Source organism: Aotus nancymaae, unplaced genomic scaffold (assembly GCF_030222135.1).
Source record: "Aotus nancymaae isolate 86718 unplaced genomic scaffold, 86718_ANA_hifiasm-v0.15.2.pri h1tg000014l, whole genome shotgun sequence".
Taxonomy (NCBI): domain Eukaryota; kingdom Metazoa; phylum Chordata; class Mammalia; order Primates; family Aotidae; genus Aotus; species Aotus nancymaae.
In genome coordinates this window covers 16974908-17000712 of record NW_026988425.1, presented here as the reverse complement: position 1 = coordinate 17000712, position 25805 = coordinate 16974908, and the positions used below count along the sequence as shown (strand labels likewise).

At 45.2% G+C, this 25805-nt stretch overlaps 1 protein-coding gene across 4 annotated transcripts in view; it reads left to right on the top strand.

Annotated features, from left to right (window-relative positions):
• Window positions 1–25805, top strand: part of MYO10 (myosin X) — a 272693-nt gene that overhangs the window by 226741 nt on the left and 20147 nt on the right. For all 4 annotated transcript variants that reach the window (XM_064375882.1, XM_064375881.1, XM_064375883.1 and 1 more), the window contains 8 exons: window positions 6289–6395; window positions 7802–8035; window positions 8387–8432; window positions 9452–10327; window positions 12001–12124; window positions 16999–17242; window positions 20750–20845; window positions 25183–25276. In XM_064375882.1, coding sequence (XP_064231952.1) covers window positions 6289–6395; window positions 7802–8035; window positions 8387–8432; window positions 9452–10327; window positions 12001–12124; window positions 16999–17242; window positions 20750–20845; window positions 25183–25276 — 1821 coding nt within the window. The remainder of the gene's footprint in view (window positions 1–6288; window positions 6396–7801; window positions 8036–8386; window positions 8433–9451; window positions 10328–12000; window positions 12125–16998; window positions 17243–20749; window positions 20846–25182; window positions 25277–25805) is intronic.

Genomic DNA, 25805 nt, shown 5'->3' with positions numbered 1-25805 from the left:
CGTGAGCCACCGCACCTGGCCTTAATCTAGGAGTTTCTTTGCTTTATAAAAAGAGGATGGGAAAGAGGGAGAAAGCAGGGAGAGAGAGACATATGTCTTGCAGTTTGACCAATGTGAGACTGATGACAGGTACTTAGGTATCACCTCCTGGCCATTCAGCAAGGGAAAGGCAGGATGGACCCACCTCACTGCTCCAGGGGAATGTTTTATTGCTGAGGGATTTAAGATACAAACACAAAATAGGGTAGAGGTGGCATGCAGAGATGATCACATGAGGTAGCTGTTGCTCTGTAATACATTACTGCAAACTCTGTGGCTTTAACAACACACATTGACTGTCTCATAGTATTTAAGGGTCAGAGGTGGGGCCCAGCTGAGCTGGATCCTCTGATCAGAGTCCCCCAAGCCTGCAGTCCTTGTATCTCGGGGCCTTGTTCCTTTCTGGACCTCAGGGTGTTTTCCAGGATCACTTGGTCATTGGCAGAATTCTTTCTTTGTGTTTGCAGGACTGAAGTGCCTGTTTTCTTTCTGGTTGTTGGCTAGGAACCACTCGAAGCTCCTAGAAGCCCCCAAAGTTCCTTGCCACATGGCCCCCTAACCACATGGCAGCTCACGTCTTTCATGCCAGCAGGACAACCCCATGCTCCAGCATAGGAGGAAGTGTTAAATGATGTAATGTTCTCACGAAGTGACATCCCATCGCCTTTGCTGCAGTCTACTGGCTAGAAGCAAGTCCTAGGTTCCACCCATACTCAGGAAGATTAAAGAGGGGTGTAACCCACTGGGGGACACCTGAGGGTATGCCTCCCGCAGGTGGTAGGCCTCTCTGCCTGGAATCTTACTCTCCACTCTCTCTGTAGCCCGCTTATCCTTAGGTCTTGACTTAGATGCAGACTTTGACAGGACTCTTTTTTTGATATTCTTCAGTGCACCCTACAGCTGGGTTACCCAGGTCATCCTCTTCTTAGCCCTGACACAGAAGGGCTTCTTAGCCCTTCATATGCTGTCCTGCGGTCTTGCTATTGGCCTCTCTACAATTACCCAGCAGAGTATATAGTGCTGATTGTTCATTCTAGGTGGTGCTGAGCTTAATCAGTATCTGTGAAGTGCTGAAAAACAGTAAGAGGTGACACAAGATGTCATACATTTATTCAGGTAGGAAAACTTGCTAAAGAAAATGGCTCAAGTGGAGTTCTTGGCAGTGTAATAGAGTCTGCTCTGATTTTTTTAATCAAAAAGAAATTGCAGGTCAGGCACAGTGGTTCACACCTGTAATTCCAGCACTTTGGGAGGCTGAGGCAGGATGCTTGAGCCCAGGGGTCTAAGACCAGCCTGGACAACATAGTGAGACCTTTTCTCTACTAAACTTCAGAAAAATTAGCCAGACGTGGTGGCATGTGCCCGTAGTTCCAGCTACTCGGGTGGCTAGAGTGGGAGGATTGCTCAAACCCAGGAGGTCAAGACTTCAGTGAGCCCTGATCATGCCACTGCACTCCAGCCTGGGGACAGACGGAGACCCTGTCTCTAAAGCAAAAAAAAATTGCATTCCCTATAAACGAATCACTCCTACCTATCTTAACTGCCTTATACAGTGGAGTAACATTAGAGATCATTCAAACTCACCCTGGCCATTAACAGTCTCTTCTGGGCTCCAGGTACCAATCCAACTTCACTTAGAGATTATGTTATGGAAATCAGGCCCAAGGCAGGCTTGGGATGTAGTGTAGCATAGGGCACACAGAGACATGGGCGTTGTCCTCAGTTCATTATGTTGGAAGATAAGACATTCACACACAGTGGATGAATTAAATCATGCAGTACAGTATTTTTAAAGGAGTAAGGAAACAGCTTCTACAAGAGAGAGAGATCCCTATGGATTGAAACGGTCAAGGAAGTATTCAAGAAGAAGTTTTTAAAGAGTTCAGTTTTTTGTTTGTTTGTTTTTGAGATGGAGTCCTGCTCTGTCACCCAGGCTGGAGTGCAGTGGCACAATCTCATCTCACTGCAACCTCTGCTTCCCAGGTTCAAGCAATTCTCTGCCTCAGCCTCCTGAGTAGCTGGATTACAGGTGTGCACCACCATGCCCAGCTAATTTTTTCATATTTTTAGTAGAGACAGAGTTTCACCATGTTGGCCAGGCTGGTCTCGAACTCCTGACCTTGTGTTCTGCATGCCTCAGCCTTCCAAAGTGCTGGGATTACAGGTGCAAGCCACCACACCCAGCATTATTTATTTATTTTTTTTTTTGAGACAGAGTCTCACTCTGTCACCCAGGCTGGAGTACAGTGTTGCAATCTTGGCTCTCTGCAACTTACGCCTCCCAGATTCAAGTGATTCTCCTGCCTCAGTCTCCTGAGTAGCTGGGATTACAGCCATGCACCATCACGCCCAGCTATTTTTTGTATTTTTAGTAGATACGGGGTTTCACCATGTTGGTCAGGCTGGTCTCAAACTCCTGACCCCGTGATCTGCTCACCTTGGCCTCCCAAAATGCTAATATTACAGGCATGAGCCACCGCGCCCGGCCACAGAGGAGTTCAGTTTTAATTGGTGAGCAGTTAGGAGTAGAAGTTAGATAGAAGTTTACTTTTCCACAGACAAGATAGGAAGTAAATGTAAGCATCAAAGCACTTGAGTTGTGCCCTCTTGATAGTTTTGATCTTGACCAGCATTTTATTTACATGTTGGATAGCAGATGTTTTGGTTTGTTGCCACCAGAAGGTCTCTGTATTTAAAGCCTCAAACCTCTAATGAACTTCTGGGTCTTCTGGTAAAAGAATGTCTACCACAGGCAACAGAGGCAAGTGTAGTGTTGAAGGCAGAAAATTAGCCATGGCCCCAGGTCTGAACTGGCTGGCTTATATAAAACATAACTGTTCTTGTAAGGCTAGCATTCTTACCTAGAGGACTAGGGAAGCATTAATAGGAATCGAGGAGGGCTGTGGGATGCGTCATGGCACAGCCCATGGGGAGATTGCGATGTATTTCCCTGCTGAATAGCTGTGCTTATGGTGACTGAGATGGGCAGCCGCTCCCTCTCCTTCCTTGAGGAAGGAGATTCCTCAAGGATTCCTCAAGACTCAAGACTTTACTTTTCTGACCCTCTGAACTTCAGTATCAGACTTTTCTTCCTCCGTTCCATAGCAATGAAGCCTGCAGGAAGTGTTTTTGTAAAGACAGCATACTAGAATACCCACAGGATCTTAAGCTACCTAAGATAAAGGTGAAAAAGAGCCATGTGAAACAGTTCCTGTTGGATGTTGAGTCAAGTTCAGCCAAGCAGTGCCTGAGTGGGCACCGCCCTTTGCTCAGATGCTTTGGTGCCTGCTTCGATGCCACATTCCCAGTCACCAGGTTGTGCCAACTTGGTCTCGGCTGAGTCCTGGGAATATGGCAGGGTGACACAAGGGCTCACAGCAACTTTTTCTGTATTAGTCGCTTCTCACACTGCTAATAAAGACATACCTGAGACTGGGTAATTTATAAAGGAAAGAGGTTTAATTGACTCACAGTTCCACATGGCTGTGGAGACCTCACCATCATGGTGGAAGACCAAGGAGGAGCAAGGGTACATCTTACGTGGTGGCAGGCAAGAGAGTATGTGCAGGGCAACTGCCCTTTATAAAACCATCAGATCTCATGAGACTTACTCACTATCACAAGAACAGCATGGGAAAGACCCGCCTCCATAATTCAGTTATCTCCCCCCGGGTCCCTCCCATGACACATGGGAATTATGGGAAGTACAGTTCAGGATGAGATTTGAGTGGGGACACAGCCAAACCTATTACTTCCCTTCTGTCACTGTCTAAATTCAGGGTTCATGTTCTTAATGAAACTGACAGGTCCCTAAAAGCATTTTCTCCATTTGTTTGCCCTTCAGGTTGGTGAAGGAAAAAGTAAATAAAGATGTGGGAGAATAATTTAATCGGCAGGAAAAGAAAGCTGTCTTTACAAATATATATATATTTATTTATTTATTTAGAGAGCTGTCTTTTTAATGGACTTAAAACTAAAGCAAGTATTTGTCTGATTCTGATTCTAACCAAGACATTCTTTGGACTTCCAGTGGTGGAGAAGACCTTTGTTCTTCATAAAGGTTTCTACTTGTTCACCTTGTCAGTGTGTCGCTCACAGACACAAGAGGGGTGACAAGAAACAAAAGCGTCTTCCTCTTCCCCTAGGTTTGGCTATTACTTTTCCTTTTAAGCACTCATAAGAGCAAAAGCATTAGAGTAAGATACATAATACCGAACAAAAATCTTAAAGAGAAGTTGAAATACTTCTTTAAAGGCCAGTCTTGATGAAAACTGCTTTTGCTGTATGGCTTTGATACGTACAGGGAATTCTGTATTTCTGAACAGCTTTAATGATGATCACTTCCAATAAACATTACACTTACAGCTTTTGTAGCAACAGAGTGTAAGAGTATATATATATGTATATATAGTTTGTTTTGTTTTGTTTTTGTTCGAGATGGAATCTTACTCTGTTGCCCAGGCTGGAGTGCAGTGGCACGATCTCAGCTCACTGCAACCTCCACCTCCCAGGTTCAAGTGATTCTCCTGCCTTAGCCTCTTGAGTAGCTGGGATTACAGGCACCTGCCACCAGGCCCGGCTAATTTTTTTGTATTTTTAGTAAAGATGGAGTTTCCTGTGTTGGCCAGGCTGGCCTCCAACTCCTGACCTCAGGTGATCCACCCACCTCGGCCTCCCAAATTGCTGGGATTATAGGCGTGAGCCACTGTGTCTAGCCAACAGAGTGTATTAATTGTATTTCAAGGAGAGGATTGTATGAAGAGCTTTCATTGGAGAGTGATTTGTGATGGAGTTTTACTCGGAGCAGGAATAGGTACAGCTGTGAGTCACAAGGTAGTAAGACCCTTTATTTGCTTTTTTGACCAAATGTCATGGAGGACACAGAACAGAGAACCTGGAAAAATGTGCCATCGGGAGAACATGATGCACCATTTTAGGCCAGAATGACTCATGGAAGCATAAAGTAGAAAATTGTGGAGACCCCAGAATGCCTCTGTGTGGACTATTAACAAAAAAAGCATGAAAATGTTTGATACTGGTTGTTTTAGGGAATAATTCAGAATTTCTTATGCATGTATTAAATCTAAAATGGCAAAATTAAAAGCTACTTTGATCAAGAGAAAGTCCTGATATTTTCATATATTTTCAAAAACTAGGAATGCTGATACAAAGTGCCAGTTACCAGACACACATATAAGCAGAGGATGGAAGTGTCCGTTCTCAGAAATAGGCAAGCAAACAGCTACAGTTTATTTAATCCTGATTCTGCTGTGCTTGTGATAGCTGAACTGAGATGTAGCTGAAATAATTCAGTTCTCATTTTATTTTTTATGTTTTATTTACTTATTTATTTTTGAGACAGAGTCTCACTCTGTCGCCCAGGCTGGAGTGCAATGGCACAATCTTGGCTCTCTGCAACTGCCGCCTCCTGGGTTCAGGCAATTCTGCTGCCTCAGCCTCCTGAGTAGCTGGGATTACAGGCACGCGCCACCATGCCCAGCTAATTTTTGTATTTTTAGTAGAGATGGGGTTTCACCATGTTGGTCAGGCTGGTCTTGAACTCCTGACTTTGTGATCCACCCGCCTCGGTCTCCCAAAGTGCTGGGATTACAGGCATGAGCCACTGCACCTGGCCTCAGAGTTCTCATTTTAAACTCAATTTTCAGAATTATGTTCTTAACGTCAATATTTTGTGTGCATTTAAGTTTCTGAAGCCAAGATGCTCTGATTGTAATCACATAGCAGGCACAAAGAGAGAGGATTTCCACATGAAAGTAAAATAACAATTTAGAAATTTCCTGCCTTCCCTCCCTTCCTACATTCCTTCCTCTGCTTCTGTATCTCTGAATCATATTACATAGACTCAATGTAGTAACCAGTTCTGGTCTATGAACTGTTTGTGCCGGTCCATGATGTGATAACTGTTTAGAAGCTTAGATAGCAATTTGGTAGTCATCTTATGCCTGCTGAATCTAGTAACAATAACCATAAAAGGGACTTTATTTTTATACAGCATTTTTGTTTTTGCTTACAATATTATAATATATCTTATTGGATTTTGCAACTGTTTTAGCCCGTGACAGGTGGAACCTTTAAAAAGCACTATTCTAGAAAGCATGGCCATGTGAGTTTGGAGCAAACTTAAGGAGAGAAAAAAGCCTTAACCCCAGAAGATATCTCTCACTCAGAAATGCCTTCCTTCTGCTGGCCACGTTCTTTGCTTCTGACATGTGACTTTCTCCTGAGCAGGTCTTTCTTCGAGAATCCTTGGAGCAGAAACTGGAGAAGCGGAGGGAGGAGGAAGTGACGCACGCGGCCATGGTGATTCGGGCCCATGTGTTGGGCTTCTTGGCTCGGTAAGAACCGCAGGCTGAGGGGAGAAGGCACTAAGCTCCATGAGGGGTCCTTCCTCATGGTCCCAGTGTGTTCCAGTGGAGTAGCCTGAGTTTTTTTAATTGAGGCGAGTCTCAGGTCAGGCCTCCTAGTAGCATGCCCAAAACCTAGCTAGCCTGATGTGGGCAGCAAGTAGGAAAGGCAGCTCTGCACATTTTGGCATCTCCAGTAGAAAGAACATAGGCTGGGCACAGTGGCTCACGCCTGTAATCCCAGCGATTTGGGAGACTGAGGCAGGCCGATCATGAGATCAAGAGATCGAGACCATCCTGGCCAAAATGGTGAAACCTCATCTTTACTAAAAATACAAAAATTAGCTGGGCATGGTGGTGCATGCCTGTAATCCCAGCTACTCAGGAGGCTGAGGCAGGAGAATCGCTTGAACCCAGGAGGCGGAGGTTGCAGTGAGCTGAGATTGCGCCACTGCACTCCAGCCTGGCAACAGAGCTAGACTCCGTCTCAAAAAAAGAAAGAAAGAACAGTGACATTAGAGAACTCTACTGAGATCTATTTATTTATTTGAGACAGGGTCTCACTCTGTCGCCAAGGCTGGAGTACAGTGGCATGATCATGGCTCACTGCAGCCTTGACCTCCTGTGCTCAAGCAGTCCTCCCACCTCAGACTCCCAAGTAGCTGGGACCACAGGCACACACCTCCATGCCTGGCTAATTAAAAAAATAAAAATTTTAGAGATGGGTCTCTCCATGTTTCCCAGGAGAGTCTCAAACTCCTGGGCTCATGGGATCCACCTGCCTTGGCTTCCCAAAATGCTGGGATTACAGGTGTGAGCCACCGTGCCCAGCCTTTTACTGATATTTAAATTGTTTACCTAATTCCTCTGCATCAGGTAGTGAAGGCATAGCGGCCTGGCTGTTTACTTCGTTGTTACCATTTTGTCTACAGAGACCCGTCCTCCAGTTGTTTGCTAAACGAGGCAGCTTCTTTTCATGGGCATTTTAGTTTCGTCCACTATGCGCTTAAAACCCCACATGTTACATTTTCTGAAGTACAAAGCTCTCCTGCTGTGATGATTTTTTTCATATGAATAGAAGAATATGTCAGATCTCTTTGGGTCCTATTTACACAACTTTCTGCCAAGACTACTCAAAGTCAACATGAGGGCTTATGTGTTTATTTAGCCAAGATAGTGATAGGCTTCTTACTTTAGTTTTGTTTGTTATTATTTCTTTGTTTTTCTTCTGTTTTGTTTTGACCAAAGGGGCCTCCTTGTTCTGTCCAGTTTCCATAATGAGAGTATCATTCTAAAACTGGGTCCTCTTTTGGCTTGTAGCCTTGATGTGAGCTCATTTGAATAGCTCAAAGGCTCATTACTTCAATCACGATTCTCTTGTTTTCTTTCATTTTCAGAAAACAATACAGAAAGGTCCTTTATTGTGTAGTGATAATACAGAAGAATTATAGAGCATTCCTTCTGAGGAGGAGATTTGTGCACCTGAAAAAGGCAGCTGTAGTTTTCCAGAAGCAACTCAGAGGTCAGATTGCTCGTCGAGTTTACAGACAGTTGCTGGCGGAGAAAAGGGAGCAAGAAGAAAAGAAGAAACGGGAGGAGGAAGAAAAGAAGAAACGGGAGGAGGAAGAAAGGTAGGAGGAAGAAGAAAGGTACAGTACTTTTGTTGCTGGGATGAAACAAAAAGATATATGTTGAGTGCTCTGCTCAGTATCTGTCTGTGCAGCCAGAAATCCCAGCAGATGCCCCAGAACCTACAATTTGAAACAGTAACTCTTGGTGGCTAGAATATAAAATTCCTTGGCAGCATTGAAGACTCAGTTCTGGGAATATTTTTATTCATACACAGAACACGTCCATAGCCAGAGGAAGGGGCTCTTGTCTTTCATGCTTTCTGTGTTTGGCAAAGCTGTTTTAAAAAGCTCTCTGAAAAGTGGTTCTAGGATTATTGTTGTTGATTTTCACTTTTTCTTTACTATTTTTAGAGAGAGAGAGAGAGCGCGAAGAGAAGCCGAGCTCCGCGCCCAGCAGGTAATGAGCGCGGTGACAACTTTGCGTCTCTTTTTCTACTTCTGCTTCCTTCCCACTTCTAATGCTTGGACTCTGGGATTCAAAACTAAATTAAAGTAGAAAGATAACAGAAGAACAGTTTAAGAGGATGTGTTTATGATGCAGTTTCTGACCCATTACATTGGGGTAAAGCATAGTGAATGGCTAAGGTTTTAGTGTGCATCACAAGAGCATAATTTCTCTAAATCAGTATAACCAGCCTGTTAGTTTGCTAGGCCCGCTGCAAAATACCACAGACGAGGTGAGTTGAAAAGTGGAAATTGATTTTCTCTCAGTTCTGGAGGCTGGAACTGCAAGATCAAGGTGTCCTTAGGTTTAATTTCTCCTGAGGCCTCCTCCTTGGCTTGCAGGCGGCTGTCTTCCCAGTGCATCCTCAAGCAGCCTTTCTTCTCTGTGTGTCCTGGTCTCCTGTACCCATAAGGACAGCTGTCAGCTCAGATTAGAGCTACCCTAACGACCTCATTTTAACCTAGTCGCCCCTTTAAAAGCCCTATCTCGGCTGGATGCAGCGGCTCACATCTGTAATCCCAGCACTTTGGGAGGCCGAGGCGGGCGGATCACCTGATGTCAGGAGTTCCAGACCAGCTTGGCCGATGTGGTGAAACCCTGTCTCTACTAAAAATACAAAAATCAACCAGGTGTGGTAGTGGGCACCTGTAATCCCAGCTACTCTGGAGGCTGAGCCAGGAGAATCACTTGAACCCAGGACAGAGAGGTTGCAATGAGCTGAGATCATGCCACTGCACTCTAGCCTGGGCAACAGAGCGAAACTCCGTCTCAAAAAAAAAAAAAAAAAAAGCCCTATCTCCAAATTCAGTCACGTTCTGCAGTATTGGGGGTTAGGACTTCAACCTGTGGACTTTATGGGACACAGTCCAACTTACAATGACCACATTTCATCCTGGTTGCAAAGGGGAAGCTATGCCTCCTTGCACTTTTGTACTGAAGCCTTCTAAAATCTCCCTTCTGCTTCTGTCCAGGAGGAGGAAACGAGGAAGCAGCAAGAACTCGAAGCCTTGCAGAAGAGCCAGAAGGAAGCTGAACTGACCCGTGAACTGGAGAAACAGAAGGAAAACAAGCAGGTGGAAGAGATCCTGCGTCTGGAGAAAGAAATTGAGGACCTGCAGCGCATGAAGGAGCAGCAGGAGCTGTCCCTGACCGAGGCTTCCCTGCAGAAGCTGCAGCAGCGGCGGGACCAGGAGCTCCGCAGGCTGGAGGAGGAAGCGTGCCGGGCGGCCCAGGAGTTCCTCGAGTCCCTCAATTTCGACGAAATTGACGAGTGCGTCCGGAATATCGAGCGGTCCCTGTCGGTGGGAAGCGAGTTTTCCGGCGAGCTGGCCGAGAGTGCGTGCGAGGAGAAGCCCAACTTCAACTTCAGCCAGCCCTACCCGGAGGAGGAGGTCGACGAGGGCTTCGAGGCCGACGACGACGCCTTCAAGGACTCCCCCAACCCCAGTGAGCACGGCCACTCGGACCAGCGAACGAGCGGCATCCGGACCAGTGACGACTCTTCGGAGGAGGACCCGTACATGAACGACACGGTGGTGCCCACCAGCCCCAGCGCGGACAGCACGGTGCTGCTTGCCCCGTCGGCGCCGGACTCCGGCAGCCTGCACGACTCCTCCAGCGGCGAGTCCACCTACTGCATGCCCCAGAACGCCGGTGACCTCCCCTCCCCGGACGGCGACTACGACTACGACCAGGACGACTACGAGGACGGCGCCATCACTTCCGGCAGCAGCGTGACCTTCTCCAACTCCTACGGCAGCCAGTGGTCCCCCGACTACCGCTGCTCCGTGGGGACCTACAACAGCTCGGGCGCCTACCGGTTCGGCTCTGAGGGGGCGCAGTCCTCGGTGAGTATCCGCCTGGCAAGTCCCAGTGACATGCGTGGCCAGTCACGCCCACCTCTGCTGCATCCTCAGGTTGAATGAAGACAGCCCCATGGGAAAACCGTACGAAGATTGCAGAGTCAGGGTCTTAGATCATCTTAAACCTTTTTCTCATTCCACAAGCCAATTGCATTCCTAAGTGGAACTTTGATGTGCCTGTTGCAGGTTTAGCCCAAACCCCAGAGCTGAGCTGTGCCCAAGACCTGGGAAAACTGGCTATTTATTTATTTATTTATTTGGAGATAGAGTCTCACTCTGTCGCCCACACTGGAGTGCATTGGCATGATCTCAGCTCACTGCAACCTCCACCTCCGGAGTTCAAATGATTCTCCTGTCTCAGCCTCCTGAGTAGCTGGGATTACCAGCACCCACCACCACGCCCAGCTAATTTTTGCATTTTTAGTAGAGATGGGGTTTCACCATGTTGGCCAGGCTGGTCTCAAACTCCTGACCTCAGGTGATCTGCCTGCCTCGGTTTCCCAAAGTGCTGGGTTTACAGGCATGAGCCACCGTGCCTGGCTGAAAACTGGCTTTTTAAATGGAACTTTTGTTTATTTTATTTCTTCCTCCCCCCTCAACTTTTTTTTAACAATTTGAATGGATATTTAGCCTTGCTGGGCTGTGTTAGGAAATGAGACACACCCTAAACTGGAACAAGACTTGTCAGGGGTGAATTGGCAAACTTTCCTTACAGTAACTTCACAATCAAACCACACGATGTTATTTCTTATAGTGGATGTAAGGGAAGAATCTGCAGGATTAAATGCACTCTTTCCAGTTTCTGGATTTATTTATAATTTATTTTTATTTTGTCCCTTTGGTCATGCATTGAATGTTCTCTTGACTTTGGAAGATTTAAAAACATGTTTAACATAGTAATTCAGAGGGGGTTAACTCTTGCATGGTTTGATTAAAATTATAGCGTTAAAAAGCAGTGTTAACTTTAGGGCAGATAGTCTTTGGATTCCAGTATGTCTTGTCTTTTATGTATCAATTCAACTGACCATTTGACCTTAAAAGTCGATATTTTTAATTCTGAATTATTTGTGTGGTTCTGTGAATCAGGCGTATAGCTTCTTTGCCTGTTTTTCTGTTTTCTGTTTTCTTTTCTTGAGACAGAGTCTTGCTCTGTTGCCCAGGCTGGAGTGCAGTGGCACAATCTGAGCTCACTACAACCTCTACCTCCTGGGTTCAAGCGATTCTCTTGCCTCAGCCTCTTGAGTAACTGTATTTTTTTCTTTTTTCTTTTTTTTTTTTTTTTTTGAGACGGAGTTTCGCTCTTGTTACCCAGGCTGGAGTGCAATGGCGCGATCTCGGCTCACCGCAATCTCCGCCTCCTGAGTTCAGGCAATTCTCCTGCCTCAGCCTCCTGAGTAGCTGGGATTACAGGCACATGCCACCATGCCCAGCTAATTTTTTGTATTAGTAGAGACAGGGTTTCACCATGTTGACCAGGATGGTCTCGATCTCTTGACCTCGTGATCCACCCGCCTCGGCCTCCCAAAGTGCTGGGATTACAGGCTTGAGCCACCGCGCCCGGCCCTTTTTTATTTTTTCAATGATAATACACATGCTGGGTGTCTTTGTGGCTTCCTTTCTGGCCTTTTCCCTCACCATTGACTTCTCTCTCTGTCCAGTTTGAAGATAGTGAAGAGGACTTTGACTCCAGGTTTGATACAGATGATGAGCTTTCGTACCGGCGCGACTCTGTGTACAGCTGTGTCACTCTGCCATATTTCCACAGCTTTCTGTACATGAAAGGTATGACTGCAGCCACCGCAGAGTCTGGGATGGGGGAGAGCACTGGAAAATGGAGGTGTTATTTTATCTGGGCTGATGGATGGGGACTGGGAAAGTCACTCTAGCTACCCTTACCTTGGTGTTGGGCCACTTAGATGAGTGAAGGGACGCCCTGTCACGCTGATGTGACATGGTGGTGTGGTCCTGCCAGCATGAACACAGCCGTGACTCCCCTGGCTTGGTGCAGAGTGACAGGACAAAGCATTTGCAACCAGTGCCTCCATGATCAGCCCTCCTCCTCCCCTCTGCCTCTCCCTGTCTTTTTTTCCCTTCTTCTTAGCTCTCTTTCATCTTCGTCATTCTTTCTATTTTCATTCACTCTCTCTCCCACTTTCTCTTTCACTATCTCCCTCTCTGTCTCTGTCTGATCGCTCTCTCTCACATATGCAGACATATAAACCAATATGTGCGTTGCTGCTGGTGCTGCTGGAATTGGTCAAGACCCATTCTAATGATAAACTGCATTTTCTCTCCTACCGGGGATACTAGAAAGGCTGGAAGGATGTGCTATCCATGGGGGGCAGCGAGGATCTCACTGAGGGCCACAGTCTTCAATGCTCGCCATACCCACTTCATGATGAGCATTTTCATTGTATGCTTTAATTGTTATTAACCTTTGAATATATTTTGCTGAACCTTAACAGTTAGGGGCCTTGAGGCACAATCCTTTTGGAAAATTATTTTCTGTGTATTTATGTATTTAGGTGTTTATTTAAGACAGGGTCTCGTTCTGTTACCCAAGCTAGAGGGCAGTAGTGTGGGCATGGCTTACTGCAGGCTCAAAGTCAGGCTCAAGCCATCTTCCCTCCTCAACCTTCATAGAAGCTAGGACTACAGACGCACACCACCATGCCAGGCTAATTTTTTTTTTTTGAGACAAAGTTTCACTCTTGTTGCCCAGGCTGGAGTGCAACGGCGCAATCTCAGCTCACTGCAAGCTCCGCCTCCTGGGTTTTAAGCGATTCTCCTGCCTCAGCCTCCCGAGTAGCTGGGACTACAGGCATGCGCCACCACACATGGCTAATTTTTGTATTTTTAGTAGAGACGGGGTTTCTCCACGTTGGTCAGGCTGGTCTTGAACTCCGGACCTCAGGCGATCTGCCTGCCTCAGCCTCCCAAAGTGCTGGGATTAGCAGGCGTGAGCCACCATGCCCTGTCCAGGCTAATTTTTTATAGAGATGGAATCTCACTATGTTGCCCGGGTTGGTCTCCAACTCTTGGCCTCAAGCAGTCCTCTCACCTTGGCCTCCCAAAGTGCAGGGATTGCAGGCGTGAGCCACCATGCCTAGCCAGAAAATTATTTAATTGGGACCTTGTATTTATGCTTTATTCCCGTTCTTGACTCTGAGTCATAACTCAGTGACAGGGATAATAGGAAACCATAATCATCACCAATTTTTGGCAGGAGTTTTACGTGGATGGTTAAAATGAAGAGGCCATCCTGTTCATCCTGTTTTTTGCATGGACCTAGACTGGAGCAGGGAGAGAGTTGAGAACGTAAGATGGGCAGGGATACGAGAACCTTCTCCCCAGGTCTCTTCTTCCTGCTTTCTCCGGTCTTTGATTTTTGAACTCGTCTTCTCCCTCCCTTTTCTCCACCTTCCTTTTTACTGCTGTCTTTCTTCATTCACTTTTTCTTTCTTCGTCTTCCCCACCATGAAAACATTTTTATTTCGTGTTCCCTTCTTTTTTCCTGTGCTTCTTTTCTGTTCACTTATTTACCTTTTTTTCCATACCTTTTCTTTTGTTGTCCTTAATATTTCTTTTCTGTTTTCTTCACTTGTGGCTTTGTTTGCTGGATTCCTTTTTTGCCATACGTGCCTCTCTTGGAAAACATGGGTCTGGTGACGACGGTCAAGTCATTTGCCTTTCAGAGTTCTGCCATCCTCAGCTTTGGAGCCCGAAGGTGCTCCTGAAACCCCCACAAGGTTTGGTTTAGGGGAGACTTTTCTGTTGTCTGAAATCACTGTTTGATGTGAACTTCAGTAGGACTGTTGGAATGAAAAACATTGAGGTAGCCAGTATTGGAACGCCTGACAAAGGAAAAAATGTCATCGCAAATCAGAACCTCATGATCCAATAAGTATTTAATCATAGCATCTTAAGATTTTCTCAGCTAGAAATCATCTTAACTGTTCTTATTAACATGTAATTCCCATTCCTCAACTTTTAGTTCCCTAAGTTAATTTGAAAATTCTCTTCAATATTCCTCTTATTTTTAATGTATGGCATTGATTTATTATACGGTTATTGGATTAAAACCAGTAAGAGTAGGAAAAAAGTAAAGACACATTCAAATATTAAAATCAGAGTCAAAGAAGTTAGGCAGGTGAGTTTTTGGCATCTCTTAATAAAGCTGTTATGTAAATGCAGCATCATGTAATATTTAATAAAATTTTAATTAAAACAGAGCCAAACAGTTTCAGAGAAACCAAGAAATGAAAAAGAAAATCTAATCACCAGTTTATGTTTTATGGGCATAAATGAGTTTTCGCAACCCAATAACCTACTAAAGGTGTTTGCAGTTAGGAAATTATAGCATTAAGTAGATTATCTAAATGATAAATTAATAAGAGAGGGCCTGAAATTGCAGAGGGAGGGCCAAGAGTGAGTGCTAGTGATAACAGAGAAACAACAGATTAAATAAACTAATGGAGGGAGCTGTTGTGCTTACTGTTCTAATCTTTGAAACAACTGTGAATAAGCTTTATCATTTAAAGACAACAAGATAATAGAATAACTTTGCACAGTTTTCCTCCAGGCTTCTTTTGATAAGTGCAGATTAAAGTCACAAATCAAAAAACCAACAATATTTCATTCTGGTAGCCCTTGGCAGGTTTGCCGTATGTTAGGACTCAGCTCTGGAGCTTGGCACAATTACCAAAGATGTCTCAGCTAGATGAGCAGGGAATGCCTTAGACAGAAGGAGGCAGAACAGTCTAGAAAGTTCAGGGAAGCATGTGCACTGTCCGGTTTTCACACACTGAACGCATAAAAGGAAAACACTTTGTTTATACTGGCTTTAAATGTCCTATTTTTAAATGACCCTTATTTTTATTACTGGTTGGTCAAAAGAAAATAATGTATGGATGGTCTTATAATAACAGATTTGTGTAAGATGCTGCTCTTGAGCAGGCTAGGGAATCTGGAATACAAAATTACCACCCTCCTGGAAGAGTAGAGAAAGATTTTTTTTATCCTATGAAATATAACATCTGTAACTTCTATATATTTAAGTTCAAATCTTAGTATAGTTTGTCCTCTTGCTTTTTTTTCATAGTCTCAATCTTTTACCTGTAAACCATTTTCAGATGATGCTTTTTTTTTTGCGGTGGAGTCTCGCTCTGTCGCCAGGCTGGAGTGCAGTGGTGTGTTCTCAGCTCACTGCAACCTCTGCCTCCCGGGTTCAGGCAATTTTCCTGCCTCAGCCTCCTGGGTAGCTGGAAGTATCGGTGTGCACCACCACGCCCAGCTAATTTTTATATTTTTAGTAGAGATGGGGTTTCACCATATTGGCCAGGATGGTCTCGATCATTTGACCTTGCCTCGATCTCTCCGCCTGCCTTGATCTCTCTGCCTGTCTTAGCCTTGCAAAGTGCTGGGATTACGGGCATGAGCCACCGTGCCTAGCCCAGATGATGCTTTTCTTTGAAAAGATCTTGTTCTACAAAAAGCCCTGCTGTCTTTACCTATGTAAGTTAGACTTTATCAGTAAACTCTAGAATCACTGATAATTGTTGCTCCCACATTGACCAACTGCGGAAGGAAATGGGTAAATTTTGTTTGTTTGCTTGTTTTTTGAGATGGAGTCTCACTTTGTCACCCAAGCTGGAGTCTAGTTGCACAATCTTGGCTCACCGCAAACTCTATCTCCTGGGTTCAAGTGATTCTCCTGCCTCAGCCTCCCAAGTAGCTGGGATTACAGGCACTTGCCACCATACTCGGCTAATTTTTAGTCTTTTAGTAGAGACGGGTTTCACCATGTTGGCCAGGCTGGTCTAAAACTCCTGACCTCAGTGATCCGCCTGCCTCGGCCTCCCAAAGTGCTGGGATTATAGGCATAAGCCACCACTCCTGACCCAAAAACAGGTGAAGAAACTGGTAAATTTTAACACCATTTAAAAATAAATTTCCCTCGCTCGGGCATTTAGAGATAAGCCTGATCCATACCTAGGGGCATGTTCTCACCCTTGGCTTTTGACTCATTCCTGGGTTAGAGTTTCAATTCATTACTTCTTTTTCTTTTCTTTTCTTTTTGTTTTTTTTTGAGATTCGGTCTTGCTCTGTTGCCCAGGCTGGAATGCAGTGGCACAGTCTTGGCTGACTGCAGCCTCTGCCCCTGAGTTCCAGTAATTCTCCTGCTTCAGCCTCCTGAGTAGCTGGGATTATAGGCGTACGCCACCATGCCCAGCTAATTTTTGTATTTTTAGTAGAGACAGCATTTTGCCATGTTGAGCAGGCTGGTCTTGAACTCCTGACGTCTGGTGATCTGCCCGCCCAGGCCTCCCAAAGTGCTGGGATTACAGGTGTGAGCCACCATGCCCGGCCCATTTCTTGCTTTCCTATTGGCTCCTTACAAAGCTTTCTCAGCTAAGTGAGCAGCAAGTCTTTGGATATAAGGATTCTTGTGTGATCCACCCTGGTCGATGTGACATCTGTGTGGTGCCCCCAGACATGAGCTAGCAGTGGCGTTCCTCGCTGAGGGTTCTCTGCGGTGCTGCAGCCAGGGCAGAGTCTAAGCTTGGCTAGACCTTAACATCTGCTGTGCATGTTGTTGTCATCCAGTTTGACTGACTTTTCTTACACCCCTCTCTACCCAATCTTGGGGAGAACAGGTGGCCTGATGAACTCTTGGAAACGCCGCTGGTGTGTCCTCAAGGATGAAACCTTCTTGTGGTTCCGCTCCAAGCAGGAGGCCCTCAAGCAAGGCTGGCTCCACAAAAAAGGCGGGGGCTCCTCCACGCTCTCCAGGAGAAACTGGAAGAAGCGCTGGTTTGTTCTCCGCCAGTCCAAGCTGATGTATTTTGAAAACGACAGCGAGGAGAAGCTCAAGGGCACCGTCGAAGTGCGAACGGCAAAGTAGGTTGCTAAACCAGGCTGTGGCCCCGATGGGTTGCTCGATGGTTTACACTGGTGTGATGTCACAGAGCCACGCTGTGCAGGTTCCTTGCAGCGGCAGGAGCCTGTAGTAGGTGTCCTGATAATTCAGTTCAGTGTGTGTAGGAAGAATGGTGTGAATCTGGAACAAGTGGCTGAGTCTTTTTATGGCTTAATGTACTTTCAATTCCTTACTCCCGCTGTAGCCAACAGATAAATTAGCTAAATCGAAAGCAGACAGACTGGAGGAGTTTTCTGAAATGAATCGCTTGTCTTCAGTGTTACCAGGGTTGGCTATGCTAGCCAGCCCCATTCCCAGCAATGAGAGGAAAGGGCTGGCCTTCGAATCCAACACACCCCTTTTTCTGCCACCCACTTATAGAACCAAAGCTTTGGACTACTGAGGGCCTATTATTTTTGTTAAAGACTAAGTAATGTTTCCTGAAAATTGTTGGGAGTTACAGGCAGCTGGTTTTCTCGGGTAACTAGATACTAAGCCTGAAAACTTGTTTGGGGGTAACCTGTAGCCATACTCCACTCAAAACTGAGGGACCTCAAATATTTAGTAAAGTAGTAAAAGAAGCTTTGAGGGATCAAATTAATGCCTGAAGTCAGGAGCCTTAAGTAATCAGCCAGCACCAGCAACTTCAGAAAAGTATTCATTGTAAAGTGGAAAGTTAAATGAGGAGAGAAAAGTCTTTTATGTATTTGATTTTAAGGGCAAAGCTCAGGTCTCTGCAGATGGCAGAATATTGGACATTTCCAGGCTGTCCCTTTGGAGTTCGTGAGGTGCAAGAGTGGGCTGGTGAGAACTCTGGGTCCGAATCCTGCCACAGCAAATGCTCACAGCAAGGCACGGCTCTGCTGCCTCCACCATCTTCTCTCAGCCTCACATACCATGATGTTCCTCATCTGTCTATCAGTCAATTGATTGACTGACAGAGGGTCTCATTCCTATTTCCCAGGCTGGAGTGCAGTGGCACGATCTTGGCTCACTGCAGCCTCAACTTCCTGGGCTCAGGTGATCCTCCCATCTCAGCCTCCCTAGTAGTTGAGACTGGCACCCACCACCACGCCAGGCTAATTTTTTGTATTATTAGTAGATACAGGGTTTCACCATGTTGCCCAGGCTGGTGTCAAACTCACAGGCTCAAAGCCATCCACCTGCCTTGGTCTCCCGAAGCGCTGAGATTACGGCCATGATGTTTCTCTTTAATTATCCCATAGAAGGGGCCGCAAGCACCAGGAGGCTGTGAGAGAGGTAGGCATGGTATTGAATTTCAGCAGAGTACACTGATGGATGTTTCTTTTGCAACTCGCTTTGTATGCTGCTTAATAAAAGCTCTATTCTCAGGTGCTTCATCAAAATTATACTGAGTTATGGAAATGTTAGCTCTTATTCAGCCATTTCTGTCACCTCCTATAGAACAGAAACAGTGAATTATTATTATGGAAAACTTCAATCACGCAAGAGTGGGTAGAAGAATATAACAAAACACGGACTCATTCCAGAGCTTTCAGTGGCTGTCCACCATGGCCAAGAGTGTTTCATCCACGGTTCTACCGGTCCACTCCCCAACAAGCTACCTTCTTTTTTTTTTTTTTTTTTTTTTTTAAGACGGAGTTTTGCTCTTGTTGCCTAGGCTGGAGTGCAATGGCACGATCTCCGCTCACCTCAACCTCCACCTCCCAGGTTCAAGCAATTCGCCTGCCTCAGCCTCCTGAGCAGCTGGGACCACAGGCGTGCGCCACCATGCCTGGCTAATTTTTGTATTTTTAGTAGAGACGGGGTTTCACCATGTTGACCAGGATGGTCTCGATCTTTTGACCTTGTGACCCACCCACCTCGGCCTCCCAAAGTGCTGGGATTACAGGCTTGAGCCACCGCGCCCGGCCAAACTACCTTATTTTACAGCAAGTCCGTGTCATGTAATTTCTTCTGTAAATATTTAGTATGCATTTGAAGATTCTAATATATAATCACAATACCATTATCACATTAAAAAAATTGTATTAGCTCCTAATATTATCCAAACTCTAGTGATTGTTTAGATTTCTGCACTGGCCTTATTTATTTATTTATTTATTTGAGACTGAGTCTCTCTCTCTTGCCCAGGCTGGAGTACAGTGGCACAATCTCGGCTCACTGCAACTTCCGCCTCCTGGGTTCAAGCGATACTCCTGCCTCAGCCTCCCGAGTAGCTGGAATTATAGGCATGCGCCATCACACCTGGCTGATTTTTGTATTTTTAGTAGAGACTGGGTTTCACTATGTCGGCCAGGCTGGTCTCAAACTTCTAACCTCAGGTGATCCATGTGCCTCGGCCTTCCAGAGTGCTGGGATTACAGGCGTGAGCTACCTTGCCCTGCCCTCATCTTGATTTTTTAAAAAATATTTTATCTGAGTGATTCTAGCTACGAGGTCAGATAATACTTTTTTTTTCTCTAACCAATCAGAGTGTTTCAGTTTTGTTGTTGTAAAATACATGTTTTGTGAACATTTTTACTTCTTTAGTTATCAGAGCAAGCTGACTTTATGCCCCAAACCCTTCTTCATCATCTGGTCTGATCCTAACATCTGCTGCTGTTTTACCCTGATTTTTGTTAACCTGGTTCACCAATTTTATTCCTCTAATGTTGTTTAGGGAGGGTAGCAGGTGAGATCAAGATGGTATTGAGAACGAGACACACCCGGATCCTGTGCCTCACCCCCACTACCCCTCATGGAAATAATGTGCACATCTCAGGCAGAAGTCAGACGCAGCAGCCATGGCCTTAAGCTGGGGGAAGAACTGTGATGAATTAGGGAAAGGGCTGACACCAGGCCAAGTTGGCTTTTGTAGATTTGAGAAAGGAACCAGAGGAAGTTGCAGGCAGGAGTGGAGGCTGCTGCCCCGGGCCCATCTGGGGCCTGAGCAGGGGTGGGCATTGGATGGGCCAGTGTGAGGGGAGAGAGCCCCTTCCTAGAGAAGTCTGCTATCCCTGGCCACACCTGCAGCATCTTCCCTGGGCAGCAGAGAGGAGCCTGGCTCCCCCTAGAGGGAATTTTCATCATTGCTAAAAGGAAGAAAACTGTAGGTCCCTCCAAGTCTTTTGGTGATGAGCTCCAGAACTGCCACCCAACTGCAGCCACCAAAATCCTCAGATGCCTGAGACCCTGCTATAAAATGATATCATGTAACCTATGCATATTCTCCCATATACTTCAGATCTTCTCTAGATGACTTATAATACCCAGTATGATGCAAATGCATTGTAAATAATGGTTACCCTGTATTGTTTTTAAATTTGTAGTATTATTTTTTTATTGGAGTTTTATTTTTTATCTGCTGCTAGTTGAATCCACAGATGCTGAACTCGCAGATATGGAGGGCCAACTGTGTACCATTTCTTCAGTAACAGTTCCAACGCTAGTCATTGGTTTCATGAAATTGCTTCCCTCGGCTATTCAGAATTTGGTATTCCTGATGTGCTTTTGCTCCTTTGCAGAGAGATCATAGATAACACCACCAAGGAGAATGGGATCGACATCATTATGGCCGATAGGACTTTCCACCTGATTGCAGAGTCCCCAGAAGATGCCAGGTGAGTCTGCGCTGTCAACTTCGTGTTACCCACCTCCTGATGCCCTCGTGCACAGGTGTGAGCGTCACGCAGAGCTCTGTTTACCGTACTGGCCTTGAAAATTTTTAATTGATTTTCTATTAGGATGGTGGAGGAACCAAGAGTCATGAGAGATTCATGTACTTGTCCCTTGAGGAATCTTTCCCTGGGCAGATGTGTTCACGTACAGCACAGGGTTCAGGATTTCTAGGCTCTGATGCCACTAGACGGACCCATTGTCATCCGATTCAGGCTGTTACTGTCACTGGTAGCATGTGTAAATTACACAGCTGCATGAAGCTGAAGGCCGGCCCTGTGGAAGCTTCTGAGCTTTGAAAGTGAATCATTTGTGTTTGCATAAGGACCAAAAGGGCAGGGAGCAGTAACTGATGGCTGTGGCATTGGGAGGGTTTTAAAGATGCTAATATTGAAGAATTCAGTGGACGAGATACTGACTTACACAGAACTTACTATTAGGTTGGTGCAAAAGTAATCCCAATTCTATTTGAGGTTAATATTCTAAATGTTTCATTATTACCTACATATTTCAGGCAGTATTCTAAATGTTTCACAAATATTAACTCTTTTGATTCACTCTTTTGATTTTTTTTTTTTTTTTTTTTTTGAGGCAGTCTCACTCTGTCACCAGGCTGGAGTGCAGTGGTGCAGTCTTGGCTCACTGCAACCTCCATCTCCCGGGTTCAAGCGATTCTTCTGCCTCAGCCTCCCAAGTAGCTGGGACTACAGGTTTGCACCACCATGCCCAGCTAATTTTTGCATTTTTAGTAGAGACGGGGTTTCACCATGTTGGCCCTAATGGTCTTGATCTCTTGACCTCGTGATCTGCCCACCTCAGCCTCCCAAAGTGCTGGGATTACAGGTGTGAGCCACACCCCTGGCCAGTTTTTTTTTCTTTTTTTTTTTGAGATAGAGTCTCACTTTGTCATCCAGGCTGGAGTGCAGTGACATGATCTGAGCTCACTGCAACCTCTACCTCCTGGGTTCAAGCAATTCTCCTGCCTCAGCCTCCTGAGTAGCTGGGAATACAGGCACGTATTACCATGCCCAGCTAATTTTTGTATTTTTAGTTGACACAGGGTTTCACCATGTTGGCCAGGCTGGTCTCGAACTCCTGACCTCATGATCCTCCTGCCTCGGCCTCCCAAAGTACTGAGATTACAGGCATGAGCCCCATGCCCAGAGCTTGATTTTCTTGAAACCTGCAAAGTAGACGTTAATTATTGCCATCATCCATATTTTGCAGAATAGGAGACTGGGGTACAGAGAAAGGATAGTATCATTTGGAATGCAGTGCAGCCTCATTCTGCTGAATGGAGACATTAAACTTCTTAAGAACATTTCTTCCTAAGAGCTTTAACTTTTGACTGACATTAGAGGAGTGTAGAGTCCTTCATTGGCTGGGGCAAGTTGTCTCTAACTTCTTGGACTTCAGGTTTCCAGGTTGGAGTGCTGAGGAGACATAGCACAAAATTAAGGAGACTTAGCATTTGCTCTTCAGGGTGATGCATCACAAGGTCCCCTAGTGGATCTGACACAGTGGAGTGTCTGTCCTGTCTGTTCCTGCAGCTTTGTGAGTCTGCAGGGTTGTGTTGGGGGTGTCTGTCATCTGCTATGAGTAATGCTAGAGAATGCCTTTTCATTTATGAGGGTAACATCCAACAGCGTAATTCTTCAATCCTCAGCCCCAAGATCATTAGGACCTTCTAGTGTTCTTCTCAGGACCTCTCGCTACCCCTTGCCCTTTGAATGTTTCTAAGTTGATACAACACCATGGCAGCATCATTAAGGGGAAAGACACCAGAAAATAATTCTTCCCATGGGAACAAACTAAAACCCTGCTTAGACCCATAAATTCTAACAAAACTGGAACAACAAGCAGACCTGGAATTGCAGCCCATCATTCCGTCTGCAATTCCTTAGAACGTGTGGTTGTTTGTGGCGGAGGGAATGCCTGCAGCTTTTCAGCTGAATTACAGGCCCGGTGTTTGGCAGCTGCCGTGTCTGTTTTATGCCATGATGAACCTACTAAATTTAACCTTTGGAATATTTTAGCCAAGGACTTTTTCTCCTGACCAGTGGAACACTTTGCTTTTAAAAAAAAAAAAAATTCCTTTTCAGATTCCAAGTTATACTTGATTCAAGAGAAGAAATTTATAAATTTAAGAGTATAATCTAGACAGAATTGAAAGTGCAACAAATTGTATGCCTTTGTGTATGTGATTCCTACAATTTGAATGTATGTCTTTTTCAGTGTTTAATTTGGGATATTTTTGAGCTTAGCAAAGCAGTGACGTCTTGCTTGTTTGGTTAACCGGAATGGATAGTGCAGAGTTATATTCAAGTATTGCCCTTGTTTTATACAAGATATATATGCATATCTGTTGTATGTGTTGAATATTTTCAAGCTTGTAGTCACATTTTTCTCCTTTAGGAAGCACGGGAGGTAGATTTAAGTGCTTTGCTGTAAATAATCTGCACGGCCTACCTTTACATGTGGGTGTCGTTTTTTCTCTTAACTATCCCATTACATACCAAGTACTCTCCCCTCTGCCTTAAATAGTAGGAGCGTTTATATATTTTGCGTCTTATAAGCCCCCGGCAGGAGAAGGATGCCCTGGCGTGTCTCTCATATTTGGTAGCCCTCACATTTTGTAGTTGGTCAGTAAATGCTGGATGGAGGCATAGCTGTTCATGGTCATTTTCCTGATTCTTCTAGTTACATCATGACTTTGTTCTGCTTGGTTTTTCTTGAGTTGACATGTTTTGTTTCATTTTGTATTTGTTTTTTGTTTTGTTTTGTTTTTGAGTCAGAGTCTCGCTCTGTCGCCCAGGCTGGAGTACAGTGGCACGATCTCGGCTCACTGCAGCCTCTGCCTCCCCGGTTCAGGCAATTCTCCTGCCTCAGCCTCTCTGAGTAGCTGGGACTACAGGCACATGCCACCACACCCAGCTAATTTTTTTTTTTTTTTTTTTTGTATTTTTAGTAGAGATGAGGTTTCACCACGTTAGCCAGGACAGTCTCGATCTCCTAACCTCGTGATCCACCCACCTCAGCCTCCCAAAGTGCTGGGATTACAGGAGTGAGCCACCATGCCTGGCCTGTATTTGTTTTTTTGTGAGACAGTCTTGGTCTATCACCCAGGCTGGAGTACAGTGGGATGATCGTGGCTCACTGCAGCCTTGACCTTCTGGGCTTAAGTGATCTTCCTGCTTCAGCCTCCCATGTAGCTGGGATTGCAAGCATGCACCACTGCACCCAGCTAATTTTTCATTTTTTTTGTAGAGACTGGGCCTCAGTAAATTTCCCAGGCTGGTCTCAAATTCCTGGGCTCAAGCCATCCTCCCACCTTGGCCTCCCAAAGTGCTGGAATCACAGGCATGAGCCACCATGCCCAGCCCCTTTTATTTTCTGATTGTGATGAGGCTGGATGTCAGAGTACTCATTTGGAGTGAAGATGGAAGAGTTATCGCGTCTAAATAGTTTTCTGCTTTAAGCAGTTATTTTTCATTTCCAGCTCTCCTGTGGTTTTATTGACTTGAGTAGAAATGCTGTTAGGTGGTTGAAATCCCCATCCTGAGAATACATAGAAAAAATAGACATCTCGTGGCCATTCCAAGATGACACTCTCCCGTTATGGGTTGAGTATCCCTCATCCAAAATGCTTGGGGCTGGAAGGTTGCAGATTTTGGAGTTTGGAATATTTGCATTAGACTTACCGGTTAAGCATCCCCAATCTGAAAATTCGAAATGTTCCAGTGAGCATTTCCTTTGGGCATCATGGTGGTGCTCAAAAAGTTTTGAATTTTTAGGCATTTCAGATTTCAGATTTTTTTGGATTATGGTTGCTCAGTCTATATTGATCTTCTCACCTTGAAATTTATTTTTTAAAACAGAAAAATCACCTGAATGTTCCCTAGTTTATAAATAATATCTTAAATAAGGATCCTTGATACAAGTATTTTGGGTAGAACTCAGGATTTTATTATTTGCTGTTAATTTCTCAAGGAACTCATTCATCATTATCAAATGTCTATAAAGGTCTATGGGACCTGGAGGAAAAGAATGTCCATTGACCTAAAGTTAGAACATAATCTAGCACTTAAAGGCATTTACGGGTACTTCATCTGCTTCTTCTAACTTTATTCTTTGGTATTGAAACCCTCATTTACCCCTGAGAAGTAATCAAAAGCAAAGGTGCTCAGAGATGTCATTTTCACAGAGCACGTGGAGTAGGATGCCATTGCTTTGCCAATATGAAGTTGGCCTCTCCTTGACAGTTGCTGTCTCTTCCCCACAGCCAGTGGTTCAGCGTGCTGAGTCAGGTCCACGCGTCCACGGACCAGGAGATCCAGGAGATGCATGATGAGCAGGCAAACCCACAGAATGCTGTGGTATGGGAGCACTGCCTGGGATGGGGTGGGGCATCCAGGGGTGGGATGGGGTGAAGTGTCCAAAGGCAGGGATAGGGAGGGCATCAGGATGGCAAAGAAGGAAAAGACTGGGAATTTCCAGACAGTCTTTTTCTAAAAGTAAATATATAATAATTAAGGAGAAAAACAGGACCATTTGCGTTTAAAATTGGTGCAACAATAAATACAATAAATAGTACAATATCATAATACAATAATAGATACAGTAAATTAAGTTGGGCACTGTGGCTCATGCCTATAATCACAGCATTTTGGGAGACTGAGGTGAGAGGATCACTTGAGGCCGGGAGTTCAAGACCAGCCTGAGAAACATAGCAAGACAGTGCCTATAAGAAAAAAATTAAAAATTAGCCGGGCACAGTGTCACGTGCCTGTAGTCCCAGCTACTTGGCAGGCTGAGGCAGGAGGATCACTTGAGCCTGGGAATTTGAGGCTACAGTGATCTATGATTGTGCCACTATACTCCAGCAGCCTGAGTGCAGCAGCCTGA